A 26,611-nucleotide genomic window follows, 5' to 3' on the forward strand; every position below is an offset into this window, starting at 1 on the left:
AATTCCCAGCTTTCATGAAGTCCCGCAAATGATGAATGGAAATGTTTTTTTTAAATATAAAGAATAAATAGGTATAACTATCGCTTGCCTGATTAATTCGCTTGCGTAGTCTATTCTATAATATTATAAATGAAAGATTTTTATGTTCGTACCCAATAGGCTCTAAAAGTACTAGACTGATTTTAACCATTTCTTCGCCAAAGCTAAACTATCGAGAAATAACTATTTATTTCATATTAAACTTGTTGTTCCTTTTTTGAAAATTGCAATAATGTAACCCTACGTAGCAAGGTGTTACCATGAAATTAGCTATGCTCTGAGAACACTATTGAGGATATATACGTAAACCTGGGAATTCCAACTTAAATCCATAGCGCTCCGCTGCACCAGCGAGGTCGTCAGAAGTTAGGCTAAGAAACAGTTCTAGATATACTGCACTTAAAAGTTTGTTCTACATTTTACCCACACGCAAGAGAAATCAGTTTCCAATCAACAATTCTATAAAGATTCGCAAAAATATTTTCTCTTGTACTACCATTTGTTGATCGATAGTATCTAAGCAGTAATATCTATCTATAATATATAAAAGAGAAAGTGTGTGGGTATGTTCCGTATAGGCTCCGAAACGGCTGGACCGATTTCAATTCGTTGTTTTATTTCGTTGTTCTTAATGGGTTAGACAGTATCACTATGTATTGCCGGAAACTTAGACAATAACGAAGACTAAGGCAATAACATGACGGTAGTTCATGAACTGAACAAAAGTTAGTACTAGAAAATCAATTGTAATGTGACCTTCTGCCCTGAAAAATCGAGCATCCGTGAAATTTCAAGTTCTACATGTAGTTACCTCATATTTTTATAAACTATCCGATGACTTCTTTAGACTGAATACAAATAAGTTCAAAGTTTAAAAAATTTTTTTGTGGGCAGTGACCCTTATTTCTGATCAGCGTTATGGCTTCTATTCCCACAACTGGAAAATGTTTGTGTGATGAACATAAGGTTTTTCAGTGGCTGGGTATTTATCTGTATATAATTGTGTGTGTGTAAGTGTTTATGAATAATATTTATTAATGTACGTTGTTTATCTTATTACCAATAACAAAAGCTACGCTTATTTTGTGGATAGGTGGCGATGTGTGAAAGTCTTCATAAATGATTATGTCGATTCAAATAGTAAATAAGAACACCCAAAAATTCCTAAAGATATCACTACCAAAGGCTACTTGTATTTTGTAGAGCTTCAACACATACGACGTACATTGTTGTGTAGTAAACTTTATTATCCACACAAAGACAACGTCGTGAACCTAGTTTGTAAACTACCAGGCGCTAAACAAAAGTTCCTCGTACAGAATCAATTGGACTTTCATGACAAGTCGAGCGTATGTCCGTAGCAGTGGAGTCGCACTTTATGTCGTTTGCAAGAGATGGGGATTACTTTCAGACATTTTCAAGATATACGGCGTGTAAAGGCAGCTTTTTCATAAAAATTAGGTTTAAAGTTACCCTTACCTTGTTTTAGTTTAAACTTTAAAGTATATTATTCCGTGGTAGGTATTTTAAAGACTGGAATAATTTAGAACACTGCGTTTTAACTTTTACTGTCATATCTTCATCTCATATTTGAAGTACTTACCGTGGCTATATGATTTATTATTGAATCAAAAATCCTCGTAAATAAGGATGAAATAATATGTAAATTAAACAGTATCACAATGCAAAAATCCAACGATCATTTTGCGGCAAAAACTCTAATGAACATTCTGTTCTGGGAATACCAATGTGGCGGGACTTTGTACGGTTGAATTGGCAATATTCGAGTCTACCAGGTTCGTGATTAGAGTTCCAAATTACGAAATTAAGTGGTAAATATCTATTCGCTCCACAATAACAACAGCGGCTCCTTTTATTGTACATTTTAGTAATGTCTCCCTGAAGGTAATTGTTCTTTGGGAGTACTTAGAAGGTCATTGTTCGGGAGCCTATAAACGACATTATAAATACCCGTTTTATATTCAAATGAATGAATGACTTACTTAGTTCGTTAGTTAATTTCTTTTTTTACAATGAAAATGGGGACCTTAAAATTACAAATTGGTACCTACTTGGAAATATACAGAGGCAAATGAGATCGTACCAATTGTTTCGCTGTTTCTAGGACACTATGAAATTAATTTACGAAAATTGACAGCTAAGATTTTTATATTGTAGTTGTTTGTGGTTGGCTAAGATTTTTATATTGTAGTTGTTTGTGGTTGGCTAAGATTTTATATGTAGTTTAGCACCCTGATAAATGTAACCGTCAAACAAGAACATCTACTTCAAAGTTCATCGGGAACAAACATTACAAGTGCATTCCAATTAGAAAAAATGTTATAAAAGTTATAAACACACAATCATGTTAGTAAATCTGCCTTGGTGTGTATGTTTGGTTAAATAAAAAAGGTATCTTCGTGCAGACTGGTCAATATTATGCATAATTAGTTGTAGTAGGAATTCAAAATGACAGGAACCCAGATCAGAGAGTGAGGTCATATAAAATGGCGGGAAAAAAGGAGGGATAGAAGAGTACCGACAGAAGTGTCAAAGGAAAGATTGCTGTGATGTTTTTTAAGTTATAGATAGATGTTTGAGTTTATAACGTGTTATGCTGTACCTAATTAGAGATACTGAAACGATTAAACGCTTTAAGATATGATTTTGGGGTTTATTTTAAAAAATTAAACATAAAATTTACAATTGTAATTAAATATACGCTGTTATAGTAGGTACTTATATAATACTAAGTCTCACACAGAACTTGCTATCATCAAAAATATCATGTGTGTGTATGTAAAAGTGAGCAATATTTATTAGAGCGAGGTTACTATACAATTGATGAATTTTTTAATGACAAGGTTGCTTGGAAGCATCCGGCTCCGCTTTCAGCTCTCACAAGATAGAAAAATGAATGTTAAAATACAAAATGTAAATTGTTGATGTTGGAAAAGAGCAACTGCTGAGTTTCTTGCCGGCTTCTTCTCGGTAGAATCTGCCTTCCGAACCGGTGGTAGAATCACTACAAACAGACAGACTTGACGTTTCAAAAGTGCTTATATTAGGCCTACTTGAAATAAATGAATTTTGAATTTGAATTTGAATTTGAATAATAAACTTCGGGAGCCTATAACAATAATTAAAAGTTTCCACATTTAAGAAAATATAACTGTTATTAAAAGTTCACCTATTAAATGGAGAATCAAAATTTTATTTCCTATTAATAAAAGTAAAGACAACGTGTACATTGTCAATGTCTACTTTTTAACGTAGCTTGTGCCTTGTGACAGTGGGATTTGCTTAATATTTTCATATAATTTAATGAATGCCTATTCAATTATATATTTAAATAACTTTTGAGTTACATCGAGTGTAGAGATATTTAACAGAAATATTTCATAAAAGTTTTACTTTGTTACATTATTTGAGCAATACTCGTATATTAATCTTCAATGTTCATTTAATGTACTATTCATTATTTATGGCTTCATTATATTTAGAATTTCTTTCTAAAGTATCTTAAAATCTCAGTTATTTTAATCTTCGTGAAGTTCTTCTTAAAAATATATTAAAACGTATGTGTTACACACGTAATATATTAAACCTTCGCTGTCGTCAGTATCTAGGATATCTTCTTTGGGATAGCGCTATTGCGGTTATTGATGTTGTAGGATGATAAATAGCTAAGAGCTCTATTGACGAGCAACTTTTTCAATTTAAACTGGGACATTTAAGATCCCCAAAACATACGACGATCGCCGTCGTTAAACGTTTTTAAATGTCGTGTACATAAAAACTTTTTGGACCATCATAATTCTTCGTAAGTTATGCTAGGTTAGTTATTAAATTTACATAACTTAAGAAAAATTACCTACGTATTTATTTTATTATTTGTGTAGCAGCTTGATAATTAGGCTGAATATGATAAATAAACAATACGCGGCAAGCTGGTTATGGCATCGTTTAGTTTGTTTGTTTTAATACTTGATGGCAAAGTTAAAAATAATAAAAAAGTTAATGCCTCGGGGCATTTTCCACCAGTCTAACCTTTAGAAATGTGGACAGGGTTTTAATAATTGTGCATAGAGAGAGAAAACTTAAAAGGCAAAGATGCTGAAAATACAAAAATGAAGAGATGTAAGATTTTGAGAATGTAAAAATAAATCAAGTACGAAGTAAAGATCAAATACATAAAATAAATAAAGAATATGATACACAAGACACATATTATGCTTACCTAACCCACAACAATTTAATGAAGTATTTTGAAGGTTCGAAAAGATTTTAAAATCCCCGAGATTTGAAAATGTTTCATGACGATGCTTCTCGTATATTTTAGGGTAGTTAGGCCTTAGCTTTAGTTTTAAGTTAACGAAACTATTTATTAAACCAGTAACTGTCAACGGAAAATTTTGTGAGAAGGTTCAGTTTGGAAAAGTGGAATTCACTCTCTTACTTCCTAAAACAGGTAACCTAGCATCTGTTTACGAAGTTCGAGACGCTAGTTTATGCTTATCTTATTTTATCGCCGATTCCTGTTTGCACTTTATAAATTTCCAAAACTTAACTTCTCTGTATTACGTCTTTCACATTTCCAATTTGCATTTACACTGAACAACTCTCAACATACCTCCGCTCGGCTCGTAACAGAATTGCCGTGCTGAAGTAGACTCCAACGGTATTAGATTATCTGCTTAGTTAGCAGCGTGAACTGTTGCTCGCAAGTAACTGCTTGACTGTGGTGTAGGGCTGAATCACAATAAGTCAGCATAGTGAGTTCTATTACTACTACTACTACAATAGTAGTATGTACTATAGGGCTAGAATAATAAGCATTAGAAATTGCTTTATTGAAAATAGAAAAAGAAACATTTATTCTCATTGAGTGGAATTGTAGTTCCTTTTGAGAAAAATAAACCCACATTGTAAGCAAAACATAAAGGCAAAGAGACAGTAATAAGTTTACAGTACACGACATGCAAAGACGGTCATATTGGTGCAAGCAATCTATAACAGGCCGTAGACAGAACTAACAGCATGAAAACGGGATAGAACCAATAGATTTTATTTATAACAGTATTTGAGATTATTTATGAATATTTTTAGTTAAACGGATTTAATACTATACTTTTTGTAAATTAGAACATACATTTTATCAGGTATTTGAGTAAACAAATTAGGATACTAATAGGTTTGAAATGCTTATTGTTCGTTTTTCTATTAGATTTTGAGCTAAAGTTCCGCATAGAAACTCAATATTACTATTTGCTATGGTATAGGTATCTTTATCTAATTAGATGAATGATGTATTCTGTAGATACGTCTGTGAGAATATATGATTAGCAGAAACTCTGAGGAAGCTCAGGACACATCGCATACTCAGCAACTAAGAATTCAAGTGGGACTCTAGATTTAGTTAAATAACCCCTGCTCTTAACCTAACATTATTGCAGAGTGATGTTACAAAGCTTAAACGGTTTACATCTGAACGATAAGTTACGCTAGGAGCCTAGGATGTACATAGTAGTATTGGAATTTCAGATAGTATGAAGTTAAGAATTTAAGGATTTTTAGTTAGTTAGTAAGTTTAGAGATTTGTATCTCTGTAGAGATCTCTGTAGAGATGTGTTAATCCAGATAGCATTAATTTATACTGCATTATCTCTATTTTAATCACGCTTTCTCTCTATTTTAATCAAGACATAAAACGCGTCAGATTCTTTCTTATTGTTTTCTTTACTTGAAATAAAATTATCTTACATATAATTAAAAATTTTTAAATACACAAGGATGTGTGGCTTGAAAAATGTGTACAAAATTTTAATATTTGAAAATAATAGTTTAAGAATAAAAAAACATATACCGAGAGGTCAATGTATGTATTTCTCAATTTTTTCTCATATTTATTTCATGTTAACTATATTTCTTTAATTTCTTAATTATTTATTATTGGTCGTCGGAATGAAAAAGTAAGAGCAAGGCACGTAATATACGGATATATTTAGTTTGGATTTTTTCTCCTTCATTTTTTTTGAAATATATATAATTAAAGAACTACTACCTACCTACCTACTTATGATTTAATTGATCTTTAAATTTTTTTGTATTTACCTTATTTTAGTGCTTAACTTTTTATTAGATAACAAAGTGCACAGTAAAACCAACTACGGTTTATGTGCGCCACATAGTGCATTAATATAGCGCACATTTGCATGTATATTTGAAAGATGAATAAATCAAAAAAATTATGAGATTCATTATTACATAGGTTATTGACATCAAATCTCGACGAGAACGTCGGGAAATTCAAAGTCAATAACGTAACAATAATTAAATTAAAACAGCGTAATAATAAAAAAAATTGCCGATAGAAACCGATTTTTCAAACAACTGAATGAGTAAGAAATATTTTTTTTGCTACAACATTTTTAAGGCGGTGCCAAGTAATATGTAAAATTATTAAGTTTATAGTACCTAACAAGGAAAGTACCTTGGTGATCGCAGTGTATGGTAGTAGTAGCACAGAGGACGCTGCTGCTCGTAGTATGTTGTATACCCTTAGTCCCCGCAGGAAAAGAACTGTATGGTGGGGTGGTGACAACTGTATTCTAATTAGTCATCACTTTATAAATTTGGGTTAAATAACCAATGGAACTTATTATTTACGGACCCTTGAAATTTGGATTTCAGGCTCCTTTTTTTATTCCACTACCAGTTAGAAATTATAAATGTTTAAATTATCCTCCCCGGGAGTCGAACCCGGGATCTACGATTTATAAGAACAGCGATTACCAATCCGCCAGGGCGGTCGCCATCTAAAAGAATCAAAGTTTGAACTTATTTGCACTTCAAAAGAATTCTTACCGGTATTGTTCTATGCTTTTGTTGGCATTCCTACATGTATGAATGAAAAGTACTCTAAAAGCTCGATGGTGCTGAGCTATATCGTAAGCGAATATAATATTTTGAGCCTTTGGCATTTCGTTATTAAATATCTGCTTCAAAAGCACAGTGCTCACAAAGTGTTTATACGTGCGAACCGAAATGCACGTGTGGACGCGTCATAAATGGGTTTCATGATTTATATCTTTATCGAGTTTTATCCGTAATATTCAATATAGAATCCAATGTGAATTCAAATATCCATATTCTTTTTTATATTATAAATGCGAAATAATGTTTGTTTGTTGGTCTTCTATCACGCAGCAACAAAGCTACGGATCGTGATTTTATTGAATATAATTAGTTTAAGGAACTAAATTGGCGAAAGCTCATTCATCATTGGGCAAGAATAAAAATAAGAAAGACCTTTACACTTATACTTTCATTATGAAATGGACTGATTTTAATGCAACTATTTTGAAGTATCTTGGTCTTGATTTATAACCAGGGTTTTCTTTATATATATAAAACTATTTACCGTAAATTCTTAAGATCGTCTCTACGCAGCAACATTTGCTTTTATAATTAGGAAATATTCACTTGCCCCTTTGTTGATGTTGTTTATAAAATACCTACAAGAGCAATTATACAAAAATGTAGCTAACCTGGATCCTGATTGTCTTTGATATAGGGGTCGCATTGACCCGGCGACTTTGAAAATGTATTTAATGTATTTAAGTATGCCAGATACAGCAGTACAGTAGGTACTACCGCGGCTAGAACTATACATATTTTCCATGCAACAAGTTACAGTATTTAATGTTCACGATACGTGTTGTCGCATTCTGTTTGATGTGAAACTTCCTTTGGAGCGTAACATCGAGAGGCAATTTCCTCACATTAATTATGCGGCTGATGAAGATCTCGTAGACTGACGCGACGACCCGCCCGTTTATTTGCTCCGGCAGGCAGTCTGTCTGCCGTTAACAAAATATTAGTGCTTAGTTATGTATTCGGTCTAGAATACGCATGAACTAATATTTGGTTATCGAAACAGTTAGGTTAGGTTAGGGTCTACCAATCCGCTCTTCAGCGAGGTGGAATACGTCCTTAACCCCTTCTCATTGCGGGTTGAGACCCGTGCCATGTAATAAATTTATGTTTCCTAATTTATATATAAGTGATTTAACTACAATTTAGAATAAGTTTTCATTTTACAAATTCAGTATTTCATATTTCCTTCAAGTGCAAGTAAAAAAAGCTTTTATTTAAAAAAGAATCTGAAATAATTTGAGCATTACATAGAGTAATGTTTTTGAATGCTACGTTTAACTAAAATTAAATGATAAGCTTACGTGTGATATGTTTAAAATGAGACGGACTTGCACTGCTTTTAGCTTATGAAACTACTGTCTAAATTAATAAGTACATTTGAATGCAAACCATGAAAATAGGTGGATTCAGTGCAGTTTCATTATGCTGATGTAGTTTGGACTTTGGAAAGTTGAATAAGTTTTATAATGAATTTACATTTACGTTGGCTTTTTAAAAGTTTAAAAACAAACAAGTAGCTCATGACTTGGAAAAAAATCCCGGGTTTTAATAGTTGCATGTGATTATAAAAAAAAAAATACGAAAAAGATCTGACTTTGTTATAAAATGCAATTGCAAGAAATAAGTATATTCTATAACATTTTTAAGTCGGTGCCAAGTAAAATGTAGAAAGTTACTATGTATTGATCATATACTTTGTATTCCTTTTTATATAGTAGCAAGGAAATTACCAGTAATTTTTTACAATAAAAAAACAACCGAATTGAGAACTTGTTTCCGAAAGCCGGTTAAACTAACCAAGATGTTGCTCTTAAAGTGTAATGCAAAGTTCAAGCGAAAAATAATGACGTTGCACATACGAGTACTTACTATAACAAGTACAGTGCTGTGACGATAAAAGCTTTGGATCTCAAATCCACTGATTTGCATTCCTTAAGCAGTCACACACCTAGTAAGATGTTATATGTATTTATTTTGATTTTGTATACTTAGTACTTTTCCCCATTGCGAATATTATTTATTTGTTATCTATTAGAGTCTGAGATTGGAGAACTTTTGACTAGAGAATTTTTGTGCAATGCTTTATGAAAGTTCGCAAGATTACTTTGTTCAATAAAAATATAAACAAAGTGCGAAATGGGTAACAAATTATGTGCCACCGGATAAGCAATATCGGAAAAAGTAGGTAACTAACAACAACCGGATTTATTGGTCCAAATATCATGATCTTAAAGTTTCTCCTGGACATCGATCACCTTATTTTCACTAGTACATGATAATAATCGTAACCTTAGCACTAAAACGAAGCACTAAGTCGAATAGAGCTTTTTATGACTAAATGAAGGGCAAACTGCATAAGTGAAGAGGTACGAGAAAAAGAAGGGCAAGTGTCAAGTGAAGAAAAAAATTAACTGCGTGTACGCGACGGTATTAAAAATAGCTTTATCTTGCAAGGTTTAAGTGTGATTATTCGAAGCGGTGATAGCTAGTGGTACGGTTTTGCTTTCCGGAGTTTCTCTGTCGGCACGCGCCTCTTTTTGTATGTGAATTTCAAGTAAATCACAGCAATTGCTTTAACGTTGAAGGAAAACATCGTGAGGAAACGTGCATGCCAGAGAGTTCTCTATAACTTTCTCAAAGGCATCTTAAAGTCCTCTAATACGAATTTGGCCAGCGTGGTGGACTGCAGGCCGTAGACTTAGACCTTCTAGTTCTGAGTAGAGACCCGTGCCTTCTAGTGGGTCGGTTATGGGAACACAATGATGATGCAAATAACTACAATTGTGTAAAGGAATTCTAAAATGATTTATTTTTCAAGAAGAATAGGTATTTATAAATCTTAATCTTTGGTACCTATTACGCATAAACATGAATATGCAAGAAGCGGCGTAATTAACCAACATGAAGTACCTACAGCAGCCATATTTCATGAATATAATAATGAAATAGTGGCAACGCAATAATTTGTCTAGGATATGTAACATGCGTAAATATTAAGTAAGCTCGTTCTAAACGACAGTTCTAATCTGACGGCAATGTTAGTTTGGGTAATTTGGAACATGAACTTGTCTTTGGCGTAATATAACATATAAATTAAAAAATTTAAAACCCCCGACTTTCATTTAAGTGTAGGTACATTATTCTAATAATAAATCCTTTCATTTCATATTCATATAGATGGAGTTGTGGTAAAAAAAAAAAATTTGCCATTTTGTGGTGGCAGCCATCTTGGATTTTTAATTTCTCATAGTGTGTATTCTACTAATCAAGTCTTTCGTTCTTAACCAATTTGGGTTAACCAATATGGGTAGGAGTCTTGAAAAATATATGATTTTGTGGCAGCGGCCATCTTGTACAGATTTTCATCAGACATAGCTAAGAACACTCCCGACTGAATCATCTTTCAACCAAAATAAAAAAATCTAAATCGGGTCACCTGTTCGGGTGTTATGATGCTACAAACACGTCAAACTTATAACACCGAAGGTTACTAATATGTATAAGGAAATGATGATCATAAGCCTATTAGCAGGTAAAGGCTATTATTTTTATTGGTTATTTAGGAGAGAAGAAAAAAGAGATTTCTCCCACCGCGCTGTCCTAATATCGGTTTGCGGGCTTTAACGTTTATTATCACATCATAGTGAACGTAACGTGACTTCGCATGCTTGAGCCAATTTACAATAACGAGGCTGTTACTGATAATTCCTTGTTAGAAAAATTCATTACCCAAGCATCTCGACCCAGGATCTCATATTTCGTAGGACAACGCGCTAATCACTAGACCGACGAAACAGTAGAACTGAATCTTTTACAATATCTAATATAGATGACTTAGATTGGATGAAAATTATAAGATACATCTTAATATAAAGAATATTAAGATGTTCCTAAAAGTTTTGAGTTATACTTTAGTTCTATAACATATTATATTATTTATAGTATAAAAAATTATGAGCTTACTCACCATTTGGACACGAGAAGAGATTGCTCTGTAAAAAAAAAATAATACATTAGTATCTAAACACGTGAACAAGTACTTAAGACAATAACAAAATTAAAACGAACACTGCTCGAATTTTCACACTTGAAAATGGCACAATATACATCGTCCTAGTGTTTTTTTTCTAAAAATTTACAGCCAGTATCATTTCCGATTGTGTTACCATTCTCAACCCATTAGCGGCCGACTTACGGGCGTGAGTCTCCTCTCAGTTTGAAAAGAGTTTAGGCCGTAGACTTCACATGTCTTTGAGAACATTATGGCGAACTTTTAGGCATGCAGGTTTCCTCACTATGTTTTCCTTCACCGTTAAAGCAGTAATGCTGCTTTTCGTTTAAAACGCCAGTAACTCAAGGAAACCAACCTCTACGCTCTGAGCATAGCGTCCATACAAACATTCATGAATTCTGAAAACATAGCACTATTTACTTGGTAGTCTTGTAAAGAGTCATATTATGCAAATACAATAGAATGGTTAGTACAGTGCAATTTATCATTACAGAAGATAAACTCGTCTTGAGTACTTAAGAGCGACGGAATATCGTTTTCCTCTGACACTATACTACGCTACACTGAGACAATGGTGCTAATTCTGTTTAACACATCTCTAAACTGAGTTGGCAGGTTTTAAAGTAGTACTAAAAATGCAATCTTTTTGCTTACATTGAACGTTACTGTACAGAAAAAAGAGCACTTTTTTAACTTGTTAGTTCTATTTAGCAAAAAAAAATAGCACTAGAGTAGATTTTTAACGGGCTTGGATAAAGGAAGATCAAAAATTATTTTCTTGTTAAGTTGGTTTAGGATTTAGTGGACCAAAAGTAGGTATTATTCTCGTATTTCGCCAAAATTAGTTAAGTATTTGGTTTTTCTGAGAAAATGTACCCTCGTGCTGTTTCATGCTTTTTCTAAGTGATACTCGCTAAACCTCTCCCTCTTATGGGTCTGAAGAGCTGTGCTCGGCTAGAGGGGTGTTAATATTCGCTAAATCAAAGTAAAATTCATAAAGGTCAAAGTCAAAACTTTCTTCATTCAAGTAGACTTTTGAATGAAATCAGTAACTTTGCTTTTGAAAAAAATCAAAATATAAATTGAAATTAATAATTAGTGAACATAAATTATGGAGGTTATTACTTTCGTCAACTTAAACCTAAACCTAAGAGGGTTTAAAATGCGCCCGTGTCTAAGAAGAAGTCCTCATAAGCTTTTCTGGTTACTAGTTCTATCATCTATCATCATTACATTTGTTTTCCTTTACCGTTGATGCAAGTGATATTTTAATAACTTAAAACGCACATAACTTACAAAAGTTAAAGGTGCGTGCTGGGATTTGAACTCGGCCCCCCGAAAGACGAGCTCGTTCACAATGCGCTGTCAACGCTTCAAGACAACCAGTTAATTAGCTATATTTTTAAAAAGTAGTATTAAAAATGACGTACTAAGCAGAAAAACCTTTCCCTATAAACAGAGTAAATGACGTTCTTCTTAAATGCCCTGTGAACTACAGAGCATTTAAGAAGAGCGTCCTAAAAGATAGCACGTTTAAAAGATTAGCACGGCAATATTGATAGAATAATTTAGAACAGCTTGCCAAAGAGGGAAAGCGAGATCGAGGACATCGCCGCCACCCGTGACCGAATTTAGATACATTTCAAACTAATCAATGCTTTATGAAACATAACAGAGTAATTGGTCTAAACGTGTAATGGCAAATTGTTTTACGACGGCTATAGAAATTCTTATAATTACAGTTGCCACAAGTGAAGTTAGCTTTCAAGTGTAATGATTACAGACTACAGTTGATAACTTAATTTTAGCTCCGAAGATATCTATTAATTTGAATATTGTTGATGTAAACTAAATTACTATAGATAAAAATATAATTAAAATATACGACGTAAAAAGTTTTGAAGACAGTTATTTAAAAAAAAAAGTTATCCCAAGCACTTATCTATCTTCGGACATGACATATTAATAAATCTGTGTTTGGGCTAGCTGTCTTTTAAATGATTATAGTATATGAATCATGTCTTAGAAATAAGTAGTTATTTCAAAATCATAGACAAATATTTCATATCGTATTATATGTTATTTCTAGAGATAAATTACTGTCGCAGCATAAGGAGTTCAGATATAATTATAACTACCTATATAGATATAAGTAATTCTATAATTCTACTATGCATAAATCAAGAACATGGCATAAAATGGAAAAATTCCCCTCCAATACGAGTTATATAAAATAATTTGGGTAGCCACTTACTTGTACTTGTCATCTTGCGTGACAATATAATATTTAACCTTTCAGCAAACTTCGAACGAAAAAATTGGTAACAACCACAGTAACAACTAATAAATAATTAAAAGTATCCTTCTATATTCTATATTCTATCCAGGGAGCCAATAGAATATTTTATAGAATATAGCCAATGAACTCAAAAATCAAGTCTTTAGTCTGTCTATCAGTTTGTCTAGTTATAGTTGTTAACTGGATGACCGCATGTTTTAAGTTCACCCAATTGGTATTATAAATGCAACGAAAATTACCTATAATGACTTTTACCTTAATCAAACAAAGTGTTGAAAGTGGCCAGACTGTATGTCAAACAAGATAAATAATTTATTATTTAACGTACCTACTCGGCCATTTGCTTCAGCCGCAATATTATGAAAGTTGTTTAGATTTCAATCTGTTAAGTTACTCGCCATCAATGACCTCTCCATTGTATATTATGTTATGGTACCGTATGTGACATACGACATACCCCTGATTCTATATGCCGTGAAACCTCAATCTCACCTGATAGGTATTATTTAATTATCCAGCACCTATTTTTCTAATATTACTAATATTTTATGCGTATTTTTTTCTATTATTTATTATTTTCATATAACTAATTAATTCATTGATTTAAGTTAATAATTAATAATTATTAAATAATTTTAATGTTTAAGCTGTACCTCAATATTTCATGATAATGGAAAATTGCTAAAAAATAAATAAATCGTATCAGTCCCTATTATAGATACGCATTCATGACATCCTTCATACCAAAATTAAGAATTCAAGTGTCAAATATAATTTCATTGTAAAATAATCATTGTCGAATTAACCGCTCTTAAAATAGATTTTAAATGGTTTCCTAAAGATAATATATCGTTTTAGTTTATAAAGTTATAATTTAGTCTATAAATTACTTAATTATTAATTAACTTAGGTAACGCATAAATTTAATATGTTGAGGAACATTAACACTTCAACTTATTTCCGTTTAAAAAGGTAGCTTAGGAAACACACTATTAAAAATGTAAGAAGGAAAAATTAAATGCAAATAACCTTTTTAGAAATTTCAAATAACAGGTACATATTTATTGAATTTGTGACCCCGCAAATTTTACATTTACATAAAATTTCAATGATAAATTATTCCTGATTTGACTAAATTCCATATTCATTGTAGTCTTTCGCTATAAAATCCGGTTCATTAAACATTTTTGTCATTAATCTTTGTAAGTGATTCGTGGTAAGGTGATATTTTTTGAATACCAGAAACGCTGGCTTGTGGTAAACCGTAGGTTATTTGGTTTGGGTCCTGGAAAAGGATCCGCTCGGGAACTAGAAAGTTCTTGGTTCTGAGGGATTCCGACCCGACCCAATCTGAGTTGAAGTTTAACTTATGTACCACAACAAAAATACTATTCATTCATACTCATCTCAGTAATGTGATACTGCTGGACACCGGCCTTATCTTTCATAGTATGAGACAGGGAATTAGAGCATTGCCCACAGCTTTGCTTCAATGTTGGTTGGCGGGCTTCAACAAACCAAGTGCTTTTTATAATTATTATAATTCCGTTCAATTAACCCGTAGCTACTAACGATAAATTAGGTGGTTTTAATTACACGGATAATAACTATTCTGGCAGTGAAAATGCGGTCGTGGTTACTTTTCATTATTACTATTTACGAAAAATACTAGTGGTTTATTTGGATTATTTCAGGTGTTTTACGAACATAACATTTTTAAATTGTCATTTGTTTTTTTACGAGTTATCACACTTAGTTTAAAAAATACTGATAATGAAACTACTTCCTATTCAGCCACAGAACATTTAATTGTTAGAGTAGTAGCCTGAAAAATATTTAAAGTCAGAAATATCTGGGATTTATGAAGCAAAATTACCATCTAAACAAAGTTGTGCCAATTTAATGTATGGACAAAACTTCAGCTTTTTTTCTTTGATTGATAAAAACATTGCTTTAATATGTTAAGTATTATAGATAACCAAGTTTTGACTTTGGCATTCTGAGGAGATACTCTTTTGTTTCGGATGATTTGAGAGAACATTAATTATCGATTGCGTGCGTGAGGCTGGCGGGTTATAGCAAATTAAGCTTAATGATAAATAATATTATGTAATCAATGCTCGGAAAAGGTAATGCGATTTTGGGTCAGTCCACTAATCCGCACTGGGCCAGCGTGGTGGACTACGACCTCAACCTCTCTTCTCATTGTGGGAGGAGACCCGTGCCACGTAGTGGTAATGAGTTGATATGATGAGCACAAACAGTATTTAAATATGGATAAGGCTTGTGATATTTATGACTAATAGATGCAATAAACAACATCAACGCTATACAAATCATTATTTGTATAGCGTTGATGTTATTGATTTGGACGGCCAATTAGCTCAGTTTGCGGCAACCCTACTTTCTGAGTCCAGGGGCGTGGGTTCGATTCCCACAACTGGAAAATGTTTGTGTGATGAGCATGAATTTTTGTCAGTGTCTGGTTATGGGTTTATATTTATATTCTAAGTATTTATGTATATTATTCATAAAAATATTCATCAGTCGTCTTAGTACCCATAACACAAGCTACGCTTACTTTGCGGCTAGATGGCGGTGTGTGTATTGTCGTAGTATATTCATTTATTTATTATTATTCAAAGGCTATCAATATTTTTTACGATTTAGAAGAATATTTCTTGCACTGTTTCAACTTTGGCTATTCTAGAGTTGTAATAAAGCGTATTTTAGTATATTAACATAAATACATATCTATTAGCTTACAGTTTTAACTGTTTATTTGTATTTATTCCGATAATATTAGAGTTACTTAACTCACAAATAGAAATTATAGTAGTACTAGTATCCAAATATCAATATTAAGATAACGTAAAGATAATATCTTGGACTTTCCTAACTCAGACCAGTTGGGGAACCTAGCCTCGGCCAAACCTTTTATGATGCTTGAAAATTGTCAAAACTGCCCACTCTGGACGTTTTTCAATACAATGCCCTACATAAAGCGTAGCTACTACGGAATTCGAATAACGTAATATTTTTCAATTTAATATGGCATCAAAGAGCATCCATTGTAGCTCTATTGAATTACGTGTTTTACATTTTACCTGTCCACAAAATGGATTTATTTTGTCCACGTGAAACAAATGTGCAAATTAATTTTAACAGATTATGATTGGCAATGATTTAGTACTTTCAACTTAAGGTAAGTAATTTGAAGATATATTGAGAATTGGAGACTGAGGAGCTGAGAGGCTGAGAAATGTAAGAAACCTTTGACGACCCCTCTAGCACTGGAGTTTTAAGTAGGAGGTATCTGGCTTAAGCCCCGGCAGAGGCAATCTCGAAATTTATAATTTCTGACTTTTCTCTTGCTTGGTCTGGTGGCAGGCTTCGACTGTGGCTAGCTACCACCCTTCCGACAAAGACATGCCACTTAGCATTTTAGCGTTCCGCTACGATGCCGCATAAAAACTGATTAGGGGTACAGGTTAGCCCGTTCCGTGGCGTGAAACCAATAGCCAAATAGTCACATAAAGCTGTAATAGATTTTTCTATTTTCATAAGAATCTATCACAGTTATGTAGTTAATATACCATGGACTTGCATGAAGCGCTTTGCTTCCTCGATACTAATTCGCAACGCGAAGATCTGGAATACCCTTTCCTGTTCCTTCAAATCAAGAGTGATAAGGCATCTTCTAGACAAACGCGCTCCATTTATCATATCAACCTATTACCGGCCCACTACAGTAGTACAGGGCATGGGTCTCCTCCCACAATGAGATAGGGTTAAGGCCGTAATCCACCACGCTGGTCGTGTGCGGATTGGTGTACTTAACACACCTTTTAAAAAATTATGGAGAACTCTCAGGTATGCAGGTTAGGTTTCCTCACGATGTTTTTCTTCACCGCAAGTGATATTTTAATTGCTTAAAACGCACATAACTATTCAAAGTTATAATTGCGTGCGAAGTCCTGCCATCTGGGCTATCACCGCTTCAGATATTATTACTACTAGCTGACCCATGCAACATCGTTGCACCAAATCGGTTATTACCGGAAAACACGAATAAAATGACATTTTCTAAAAATGAATCCTAGCTAGATCGATTTATCGCCCCCGAAACCCCCCGTATACTAAATTTTATGAAAATCGTTGGTGCCGATTCCGAGATTCCAATTATATATATATATACAAGAATTGCTCGTTTAAAGATATAAGATAAACTATTTCTCGATAATGTGCATATCTACTTCCATGGTCCATTATGCGTATCATAACTTACCAGTCGCGTTTTGGTCTAAGCAACGTCAACACAAGTCTTAAATTTTCTCCGTGCCCGATTTTATTTTATTTTATAGTACTTAATAATTGACGGACGAAACCATCGCCTATAAACAGATCAACACTTTACAGGCATGTAAGTAAAACTGGGTGTCCTATCTGAGGCTTAGGTGCTAAGCCTCTATGCCTGTAATTACACACGTAAAACTTTCGGTCCCAACGACATAAAACAATCATTACTAAGGCCGTAAACGTCAAAATTAAAGCTGTGTAGTACCTCATCTCATATTAGAGGAGGCCTGAATCTAGCGGAAGACCATTAATAAGACGGATGATGATGATGATTACAGTGATGATGGAAGAAAGTTTATTTTTTGGAATTAAGGCCTAAGAGATTATTCTTGCATTCAACCCGAAAAGTTTTAATTTTACATTACAGTGATCATAGCAAACATTACAGAACTTTTCGATAGGCTATTTCAGTTAAACAAACTTTCGCTTTTCAGAAGGTACGAAGTTATTTCGTTTGATGATAATTTTCATAGCTTTATTATTCAAAGTTATGAAGCGATTATGTGAGCCGTAAATCTAATAACTCTTCACGGAACTTTTTTGGTATTTCCTTCGGGGTTCGCTAATTACTTGTTCTTACTCCTTTTGTAACAAACGATTTCTGCTTTAATCCCGTTTTATACAATGAATTACTTTTTTTATTACAGACACCTGATTTGAATCGTATTTACTGTGAAACAGTTGTATTGAACTCTGTCTGTCCGTCCGAGATTAAGAAACGGGCGGTAACGCCGCTACGTACTACACACATTTGTACCGTGTATGTACAATGAAAGTTAACGTATAAATTGTTGATGAGTTTTTCAAACAAATGTTAGAGTCACTTCAAATAGACAGACTTGACGTTTTATAAAGAGTAAGCCTTCTTAAAAATAAGTGCATTTTTGTTACCACATGTAACCGAGTTACTTCGTGAAATAGAATATAAATCTTCTTACCTCAGAGAATGAAGGCGCGGCGAGGAGTAGGAGTATGACGACACTTAGTGCCGCCGGACACCTAATCAGCATCGTAAGTCTGCAACAAAACGTATCAAGTTATTATACATCGGGATTCACCTTCCAAATGGCGGCTTCACCCACTTGTACTGCACCCAATAACCGTACTAATGTTAAAACGCGAGAGTTAAGTGAAACCAGCAATCCAACAGACGTACTTTTGCATTTATAGTACAAAAGCTTTTGCCCTCGACTCCGCGTATATTGTAATTTTAACAAACCCGTATTATTTTATACGCCTTTAACCGTGTGGTGGCAGCAGATCAAAATACAGTTGCCACCACCTCTCCTCTTTCCGCGGAGCATTGTCCTCTGTGCACTACTACCATCTACTGCGTTCACCAACCTGTCTGATCAGCGTGGTGATTATGGGCAAACCTTCTCGCTGGGAGAGGCCTTTAGTACAATAGTGGACTTATATGCTAATGATGATTTTTGCCATAGGGTTCAAAAATAGTTTTTTAATGGCTTAATCTGTGCTTTTATAAATCAGTCGGTTAATCAGTCAACTTTTCCTTTTATATACACAGATGATTACAAACATATCTTCGCAAATATATCGGGCTGAAATTCCAAGACCAAAGGTACCCAAATTCCATCATCATCCTTCAGCCATATTAGCATCACTAAGTAATCATAGAATTGGACTTTAGGTTTATCCCGTTGGAACTGTGCACTTCTGTGGGATTGAAAAGGAATCTATGATATCACTGTTCCAAAATCACGAAAATCTGTTGCTCCGTTGGTAAAAAAAAATAGCCAAAGCAAAAGAAGAGCTATAGATGAACTTTCGCACTTCTACCATTAGAAGGGATTTACAAGATAATGTTGGAGAAAAGTTTTTTTTGCGGGCATCTTCGTGTATGAGAAGAAGACCTAATATAATCATCATTTAGTGTATAAGAATTGTGGAATCTAGAGAAATTCATTAGGTATATTATCATTGTCTTCGTCGAAATATCTTATAATTTATACATACTCGTGTTTATTATACTAAAAAGTTTGGTGTCATTCAAACTCGGCTCTCTATTGCCACGGTTTACTTACCCGACAGAGACACGGCTTATTTGTATATACACAGGTAAAACTTAAAAGAGGTTTCGAGTTTGTTAATTATAATTATAAAAAATTAACATTATCTGTTAAAACAGAGCAAAAACTGAGCTTTAGTTACTTATGTTTTGTTTGAGTAAACATTAACTAGTATACAAAACATCTTAATAGGAAAATTATAAGTTACGTACCTACTGAAATAGGAATTGTAACAATAACTGTTTGTTGCCCATGTTATTTTAATATTGGCAGTCCAGAGTTTCTTTATGAGGAAGTTATGTATGTAGGACAGTATGTGAAAATGTGTGTGTATATGTGTATGTGGCTGCGTGTGTTTGGCTGTGTGGAAGCTCATGACGTCCGTGTAACAATAGATATAATTATTATTTTTATTGTATTTAGGTATATAGGTATATTACGAAAATATATGATAGAGTTATTAGAAGAACTCCCAACGAAAACTCTACACTAATAAAGTCCCGAACTAAACTCTTTTTATTTGAATGCGAAAGTTCTAAAGAAGCGTTAGGTAGATACTACAACTTCAATTAACTTCGCGTAAAGTTGAGCTAGCCAATTTATCTCAATACCGCGAAACGACACTATCGCTGGGTCTTCGGTTAAGTAATTAAGAATACCTTTACATTTGCTGTATCTTGTTTTCAACTTTGATATTTTAATTTTCGTTCGTTTCGTTATAACGTTAATTAAATTATTATAAACTAATATAATATAATATAAATTATTTTCTTTAAGTGGAACACTTAACGGATGTGAACTCGAGGGGTTTTACTTCAAAAGAAATTAATAAAATAATTTATTTTAAGGTGAAACCCCTAGAGTTAACTTTAGTAGATTAATAATAACTAAAAGTGTTTGTAACATTGATGACAGCATTCGCCTAGCATGGAATTTGTGGCATTAGCTAAACTTATTGTACAGCATATATTTGGGTTCGGGAGGATGTTTTATTGCATCAAAGTTTGATGTAGATCAGATAATATCTAGTTTTATTGAGTGTATTTTTTCTTCAGTGGGTATTTTAAAACACCGATCTCTTTTGAACATATTTGGATACAACCGCACTATTCCCGAAAATTCTACCGAAAATAGCTTGTTTAACGGTCCATTTGGTTTGTAAAATACACCTATATTAATCTTAGCAACCAGCAATTAATCGCCCCTTTGGAACAATAGCCGCAGGGCTTAGGAGAATTTTGTACGGAAAATAAAATATTTGCTAGCATTTACGCAGTCACGTACGAGACTAATGGGCTTTTAAAGAAGCAGAATTCATTAGAAGCCTTACACAAATTGGTGCGAGGGTGGTTTCTTAATGTAGTGGTTGCCTGGACAGTTTCGTGACTCGCTATTATTTAAATTTAGTGGACCTTTAATTAAGTTTGAGGAATTTCGTTTCTGTCATCAAAATGTAATTATATCATCATTTAAGCCTGCAGACGTTATTTTATTGGCCCTGATGTTATGTGGAAAATTATCGCCTATAAACCGAGCAACACTTCGCAGGGAATGCTAGGAACGTCTTAGACCGTCAACCCAAGGCCCAGGTGTTAAGCCTCATGCGCCAGTAATTACACCGGAATTCCTTTAGACCGGAACGCGGCAAAGCCTGATGCCAGAAATAAACATGGCGGGTTTACTTCCTCGGATGAGCTCGTTTACAAAAAGCTTTACTTCTATTCCCTCTGCTCTACAACTATGTTCACTGTTGACCATGTTATGCGATTCGCGAAAAGTGTCATCACATCCAGAACTTAACTTTTCGGATCCAACGAGCATGACCTGCCCATTGCTACTCTAGCTAGCTGTATCAGTGTTATTTCTCCTACCAGTGGCGTGCATAGAGGGCATGCACAGGGTATCCAGATGATATAAAATGAAGAAAATCTCCAGTACGAGTAATAAAATCTAAAGGGTCGGCTTTTTATAACTCTTATAATGTTTTTTTATAACTCTTACTAGAGATGTTTTTCATTTTTTATGATCTGCCCGCTTAATGCATACCCTGTGCATACCCTTTTTTTGGGGATTTTTAAACCTTGGACCTACTATGCGGGCGACCGCATAGTAGGTCCAAGCTTTACTTGGATATTTTAATACAAGCTAAGCTAGAATTAAAATTTAATAAGAATGAAAATGAACATAACTTAGGTGCTCTCTAAGGATCGGGGTGGACTAGGCCAATTTAAAAAAAAATTGGAAAATCCAAAAGTGCACGCCTCATAATCTCATTTTTTTCACAATAAAATTGAATTTTTTTTTAACTGAAACTTTCAATGCTCATTACAATTTTTTTTTTTCATATTAATTATTATTCATTTTTTGTAAACAAGACACGGGAATGTCATAATGATTGCACATTGAAAGTTACAATTAATATTAGCTAGAATAATTACATGGAAATTTAACGACAGTGAATTGAACGCTCATATTAACTAAGAAATTATGTCGTGTGTTACTTTAGATAATTAAAAAAAAATTATTCCGATACGATAATTTTTTCGACCAATTTTGATGCCACATACACCCGTCCATACACGGACGTCCAGAAAAGATTATGTTTAATGTTATTATTTACTATGTTAAACAAAAAAAATGTTATTGAAATGTATTTTATGTGCCTGACAAATTATTTGACTTGATATTATTGTACTCAAATTAACCTGTAAGTGCAATATAAATAGCAAAAAATTAATTTCAGTTTCGAGAAAACTGCTTTTTTTGAAATGTCGAGAGTAGAGCACAACCTCAACGCTTCGCTTATGAGGCGTGCAATAAATAAAATAAATAAATATACTAGGACAATACACACATCGCCATCTAGCCCCAAAGTAAGCGTAGCTTGTGTTATGGGTACTAAGACAACTGATGAATATTTTTATGAATAACATACATAAATACTTAAAATATACATATAAACACCCAGATACTGAAAAATGTACATGTTCATCACACAGAAATTTTCCAGTAGAATTTGCTTACGAATAGTGATTATTAGTAGTGAACTAAGTTTTAGACCACCGAGGCCGGTTTCTACGAAGTGTATACTGAGTATACAGTATACACTTCTAATGGATCCATGGATAATTTTCTTGATAACCTTAATCTAAGGCAAAGATTACGTGTTTCTAAGAGCAATGCGTTTTTTTGCTTTATTTCTTAAACCAATACATTTTTTGCTTTATTTCTCAAACCGCAGCATCCGCGGTTTGCCAACGTACACCGAACGGTGTCGTAAGCGGCCGGCCGTCAGTTGGATGATATCATGCGGAGCCGGTTTTCGGTCAGAGTTAAAAGTAATTCCAATGATTTGTGCCATACCTGAATCCTAAGTATTATGCTATTATTTGTATTTCGTTTTAAAAATGTTGCTGAACAAAGTATGAAAAATTCCAATTATATAACTCAAAAGCAGAATCCAGTTTTCTAGTTACATAAAAACTTGTCGTCATACTTTATTTGTGATTTCCAATTTGTCCATTAGATAATATACTTTTCCGGAAAATATTCGTTTGCTTTCCTCTCACTTCACGATGGTTTACTTTTCTAACATTTTCTAACGCTGTAGTATATCAATATTTTATCATGGAAATAACTTTCGGATTTACTTTATCGTGGCTAAAAAATAACTTGAATAACTTTAAAGCAGATAACAATTATGAACAGGAATTAGAAAGTACCGTCTATATTGTGCATAATTATAGCTAGGTGCGACGTAAATACTTTGATAAATGTACCACTAGTACGGGAAAGTATCGAATGACTGTATCGTCCTAAAATATACCTTATGATCATTATTTTAAAGATTGAGTCTCTACCCACACAGCAAATACCACCCCCCTAGCGGAATTTTGTAAAGTGAAAACTAGTATCACAGTCTTATTAACAAAGTTTATTTGTGTTTTTTTTTTATGAAAACGCACGTCTTAAATCTGGAAGGTGTTACAAGCGTACCTAGCAGCAAAGTGGAGATGAAATTGGGTTTCCTTTGTCAAACAACCCAGATGATGGTAAATATAAATAAAAACGACTCATTAGAACATTATTTGATTAAGTCGATAGAATATACTAAGAGAACTTAAATCTCACTGGTACTTCAAGGCCATGTCATGTTCTTTTTAAGATACTGTAATGGTTTCGATATTCGAAAATTATTCAAGCTTGTCAGGTATGTACACTTGTACTGAGGGTATTGATAATTGCATCTATTTAAGTTCTCATATTCTATTTCTACTAAACATTTTGTAAGAAAGGAAATGTATAATGTATCCAGTAACATTATTGAAAGGATATGCGGCAATAGCAGGAACGTTGAGTTTCTGTATTAATTGCCGATAATTGAAAATAGCGTTGAGAATAACCTTGTGTTAGACATTGAGTAATATTTCAAAATATAAAATGATTCATTCTTATATATTTTATGTACGTACTCGTGTAAATAATTTCCACGTATACGTAACACATCATCATTATCAGCCTATCTGATGATGATGATGTGTTACGTATACGTGTCTAACGTATTACGTAATACGTAACACACTTCAGTAAAATAAAAAAACGACTGGATTTTCAAAAAATATATCTAAACAGCGTCATCAATAATTTATTCTATTCGATACACATTCTTAACCACATATTGTGATCCAAAAATACTCACTCTTTGTTTGAAGAAATGTTTTCAAATTTACTTTTACAGTCTGCGTTTCTTGGCTAGTTAACGATATAGCTTAGATAATCAGAGCTTTAAATATTATCATCATCATCATATCAACCCATTGCAGACCCACTACAGCTGTGGGAGGAGACCCGTGCGTGAGAAAGGGTTAAAGGTCATAGTCCACCACGCTAGCCCAGTGCGAAATTGTGGACTCCACACACCTTTAATAACTATGTAGAACTCTCAGGCGTGCAGGTTTCCTCACGATGTTTTCCTTCTCCGTTGAATTTTGTGTGATATTTTGATTATTTAAAACGCATATAACTAAGAAAAATTAGGCGTGCTTGGATTTGAACTCGGTCCATCGCAATGGAAGCCGAAGTTCTACCCTCTGAGATATCACCGCTTCTTTAGTGAGTTTCTTGAAGGCATCAAAAACGACTTGACGTTTCAAAAGTGTATAGAGTACGCCTACTTGAAATAAATGAAATTTTATTTTAAGGCTACTATCATATATTGCATTGTGGGAGGAGACCCGTGCCCTGTAGTGGGCCGGTAATGATTTGATGATGATGTTTTTTTGTATATTATAAAGTATAGAATAGGAAGTTGTACTTTAATAGAGTCTAATAACATACATGTATGGTGCCTACTGAAGTTGAACGTGATGTTGTGTGATGAAGTCAAATTCCGCATAGATCAGATAAGATAAATCTAAGTGAGCCAATTCAAACGTGAAGTGGCATGCAATGTAAGGAAGTACCTACTAACGTTATTGATGCAAAATTAACCAAACCTTTCATGTTAATATCTAAACTAATAGTTTAACTTTAAAACCGCTCTCTGTAGCATATTATATTTATTTTATTGAATTTTATGAATCCAACAATCCTTAACTTTATTTTACCAGATTTAATAAATTCAATCGAATGAGTTATTGATATGATATCAATGACTTTTTTAAAGTTAACTTAGTTAAATAATAAATACTCGTATATTATCAATTCACAATAGCTTTATGTGTAAATATTTAATATTATCATAAACAATAACAGCAGCTTTTCACAATATGTATAAACCAAATGCTTTATGAGTGCACCCGCATTGAGCAATGGAATTTTATCTCGCTTAAATAATCGTTTTGCACCATAGACAGAGAACGATTGTTAAATTATCTTTAATCAAACGGCCTGGTTGTGAACAGTCTGTTGTATAGTCTTGAGAAACTGCTGAAATGACACCGTGAAATGGTTAAGAACAGGTTCTATTAGTTTAGTTTTGGTTTTAACGGACTCATGAATAGTTTCTAGTTCTTTTACTAATACATTTTATCGGTAGATTTTGTTTCTTAAGATTAATTTTAGCTGTTGTCATGACTTTGTCTATGTAGAAATTCTAATTTTCTGTAGAACTGTGTAGTGTAGTTTCCTAGGTTAAAGATTATTCGAGAGTACCGTTATTATAAGTTTCCTTTGAAATAAAAAGATTCACAGTTTAATAAATAACGGAATATCTTTCCCAGTTCACTACTTTAATGGAATTTAGTCTGGCCATCAGTCAGTCAGTTGTTACACGACTATACGCATAGATAGTTAGATTTTCAGATTTTAAATTGTCTGGAATTTCAATAGTCTAATCAGATAATCTAATCTAAAATCGATCTCTTGCTCTAAATACTGTCTTCAAAGGTTGCCTGTAACAGATTTCTCGCAGCAATAAGGCCGCCTTTGCATGTCTACATTGTGTACTGTATACTCCAGTTTCTTTTCCTGTATGTTATACGTACAATTAAATGTTTATTCTTCTTCTTCTTCATCTAATTAAAAAAACAAAAATTTAATTTAGTTTCTAGTTAATTTTTAAAACTAACATGAACTTGAAAAGCCATATACGTCTCGAACTAATTACGAGTAGGCTTTGAAATACAGTGTTGAAGCACGCTATTTATAAACAATAGGAAAGAATTTCTCAGACATCGTGAGAAGAGGCCACGGGGGCACACAAGAAAGACGTGACAAATCATTAGGAAGTTCCTGTCGTACAGCTTTTTATTTCCTTGTTCTCGTAATAGGTAACATCATAGATATCCCAGGTAACATAATAGATAATATGCTCAAATTTATAAGTTTGCAGTAAATATAACTTTCTCGGTGAAAGTGTTTAAGGTTTTCTGTGTGTGGGGAAAAAGCAAGTTTGCCTCAATGCAATAATAACTTCTAATATATGAAGACTGA

At 33.4% G+C, this 26,611-nt stretch overlaps 1 protein-coding gene across 1 annotated transcript in view; it reads right to left on the reverse strand.

Moving 5' to 3' along the window:
- Positions 1 to 26,611, reverse strand: part of LOC120626629 (sushi, von Willebrand factor type A, EGF and pentraxin domain-containing protein 1) — a 104,818-nt gene that overhangs the window by 37,444 nt on the left and 40,763 nt on the right. Inside the window, exons 2-3 of the mRNA XM_039894249.1 lie at positions 18,587 to 18,665; positions 10,946 to 10,970 (exon numbers count right to left, since the gene is read on the reverse strand). Of these exons, the coding sequence (XP_039750183.1) occupies positions 10,946 to 10,970; positions 18,587 to 18,658 (97 nt within the window). The 5' untranslated portion in view covers positions 18,659 to 18,665. The remainder of the gene's footprint in view (positions 1 to 10,945; positions 10,971 to 18,586; positions 18,666 to 26,611) is intronic.

Source organism: Pararge aegeria, chromosome 9, assembly GCF_905163445.1.
Source record: "Pararge aegeria chromosome 9, ilParAegt1.1, whole genome shotgun sequence".
In the NCBI taxonomy this organism is placed as follows: domain Eukaryota; kingdom Metazoa; phylum Arthropoda; class Insecta; order Lepidoptera; family Nymphalidae; genus Pararge; species Pararge aegeria.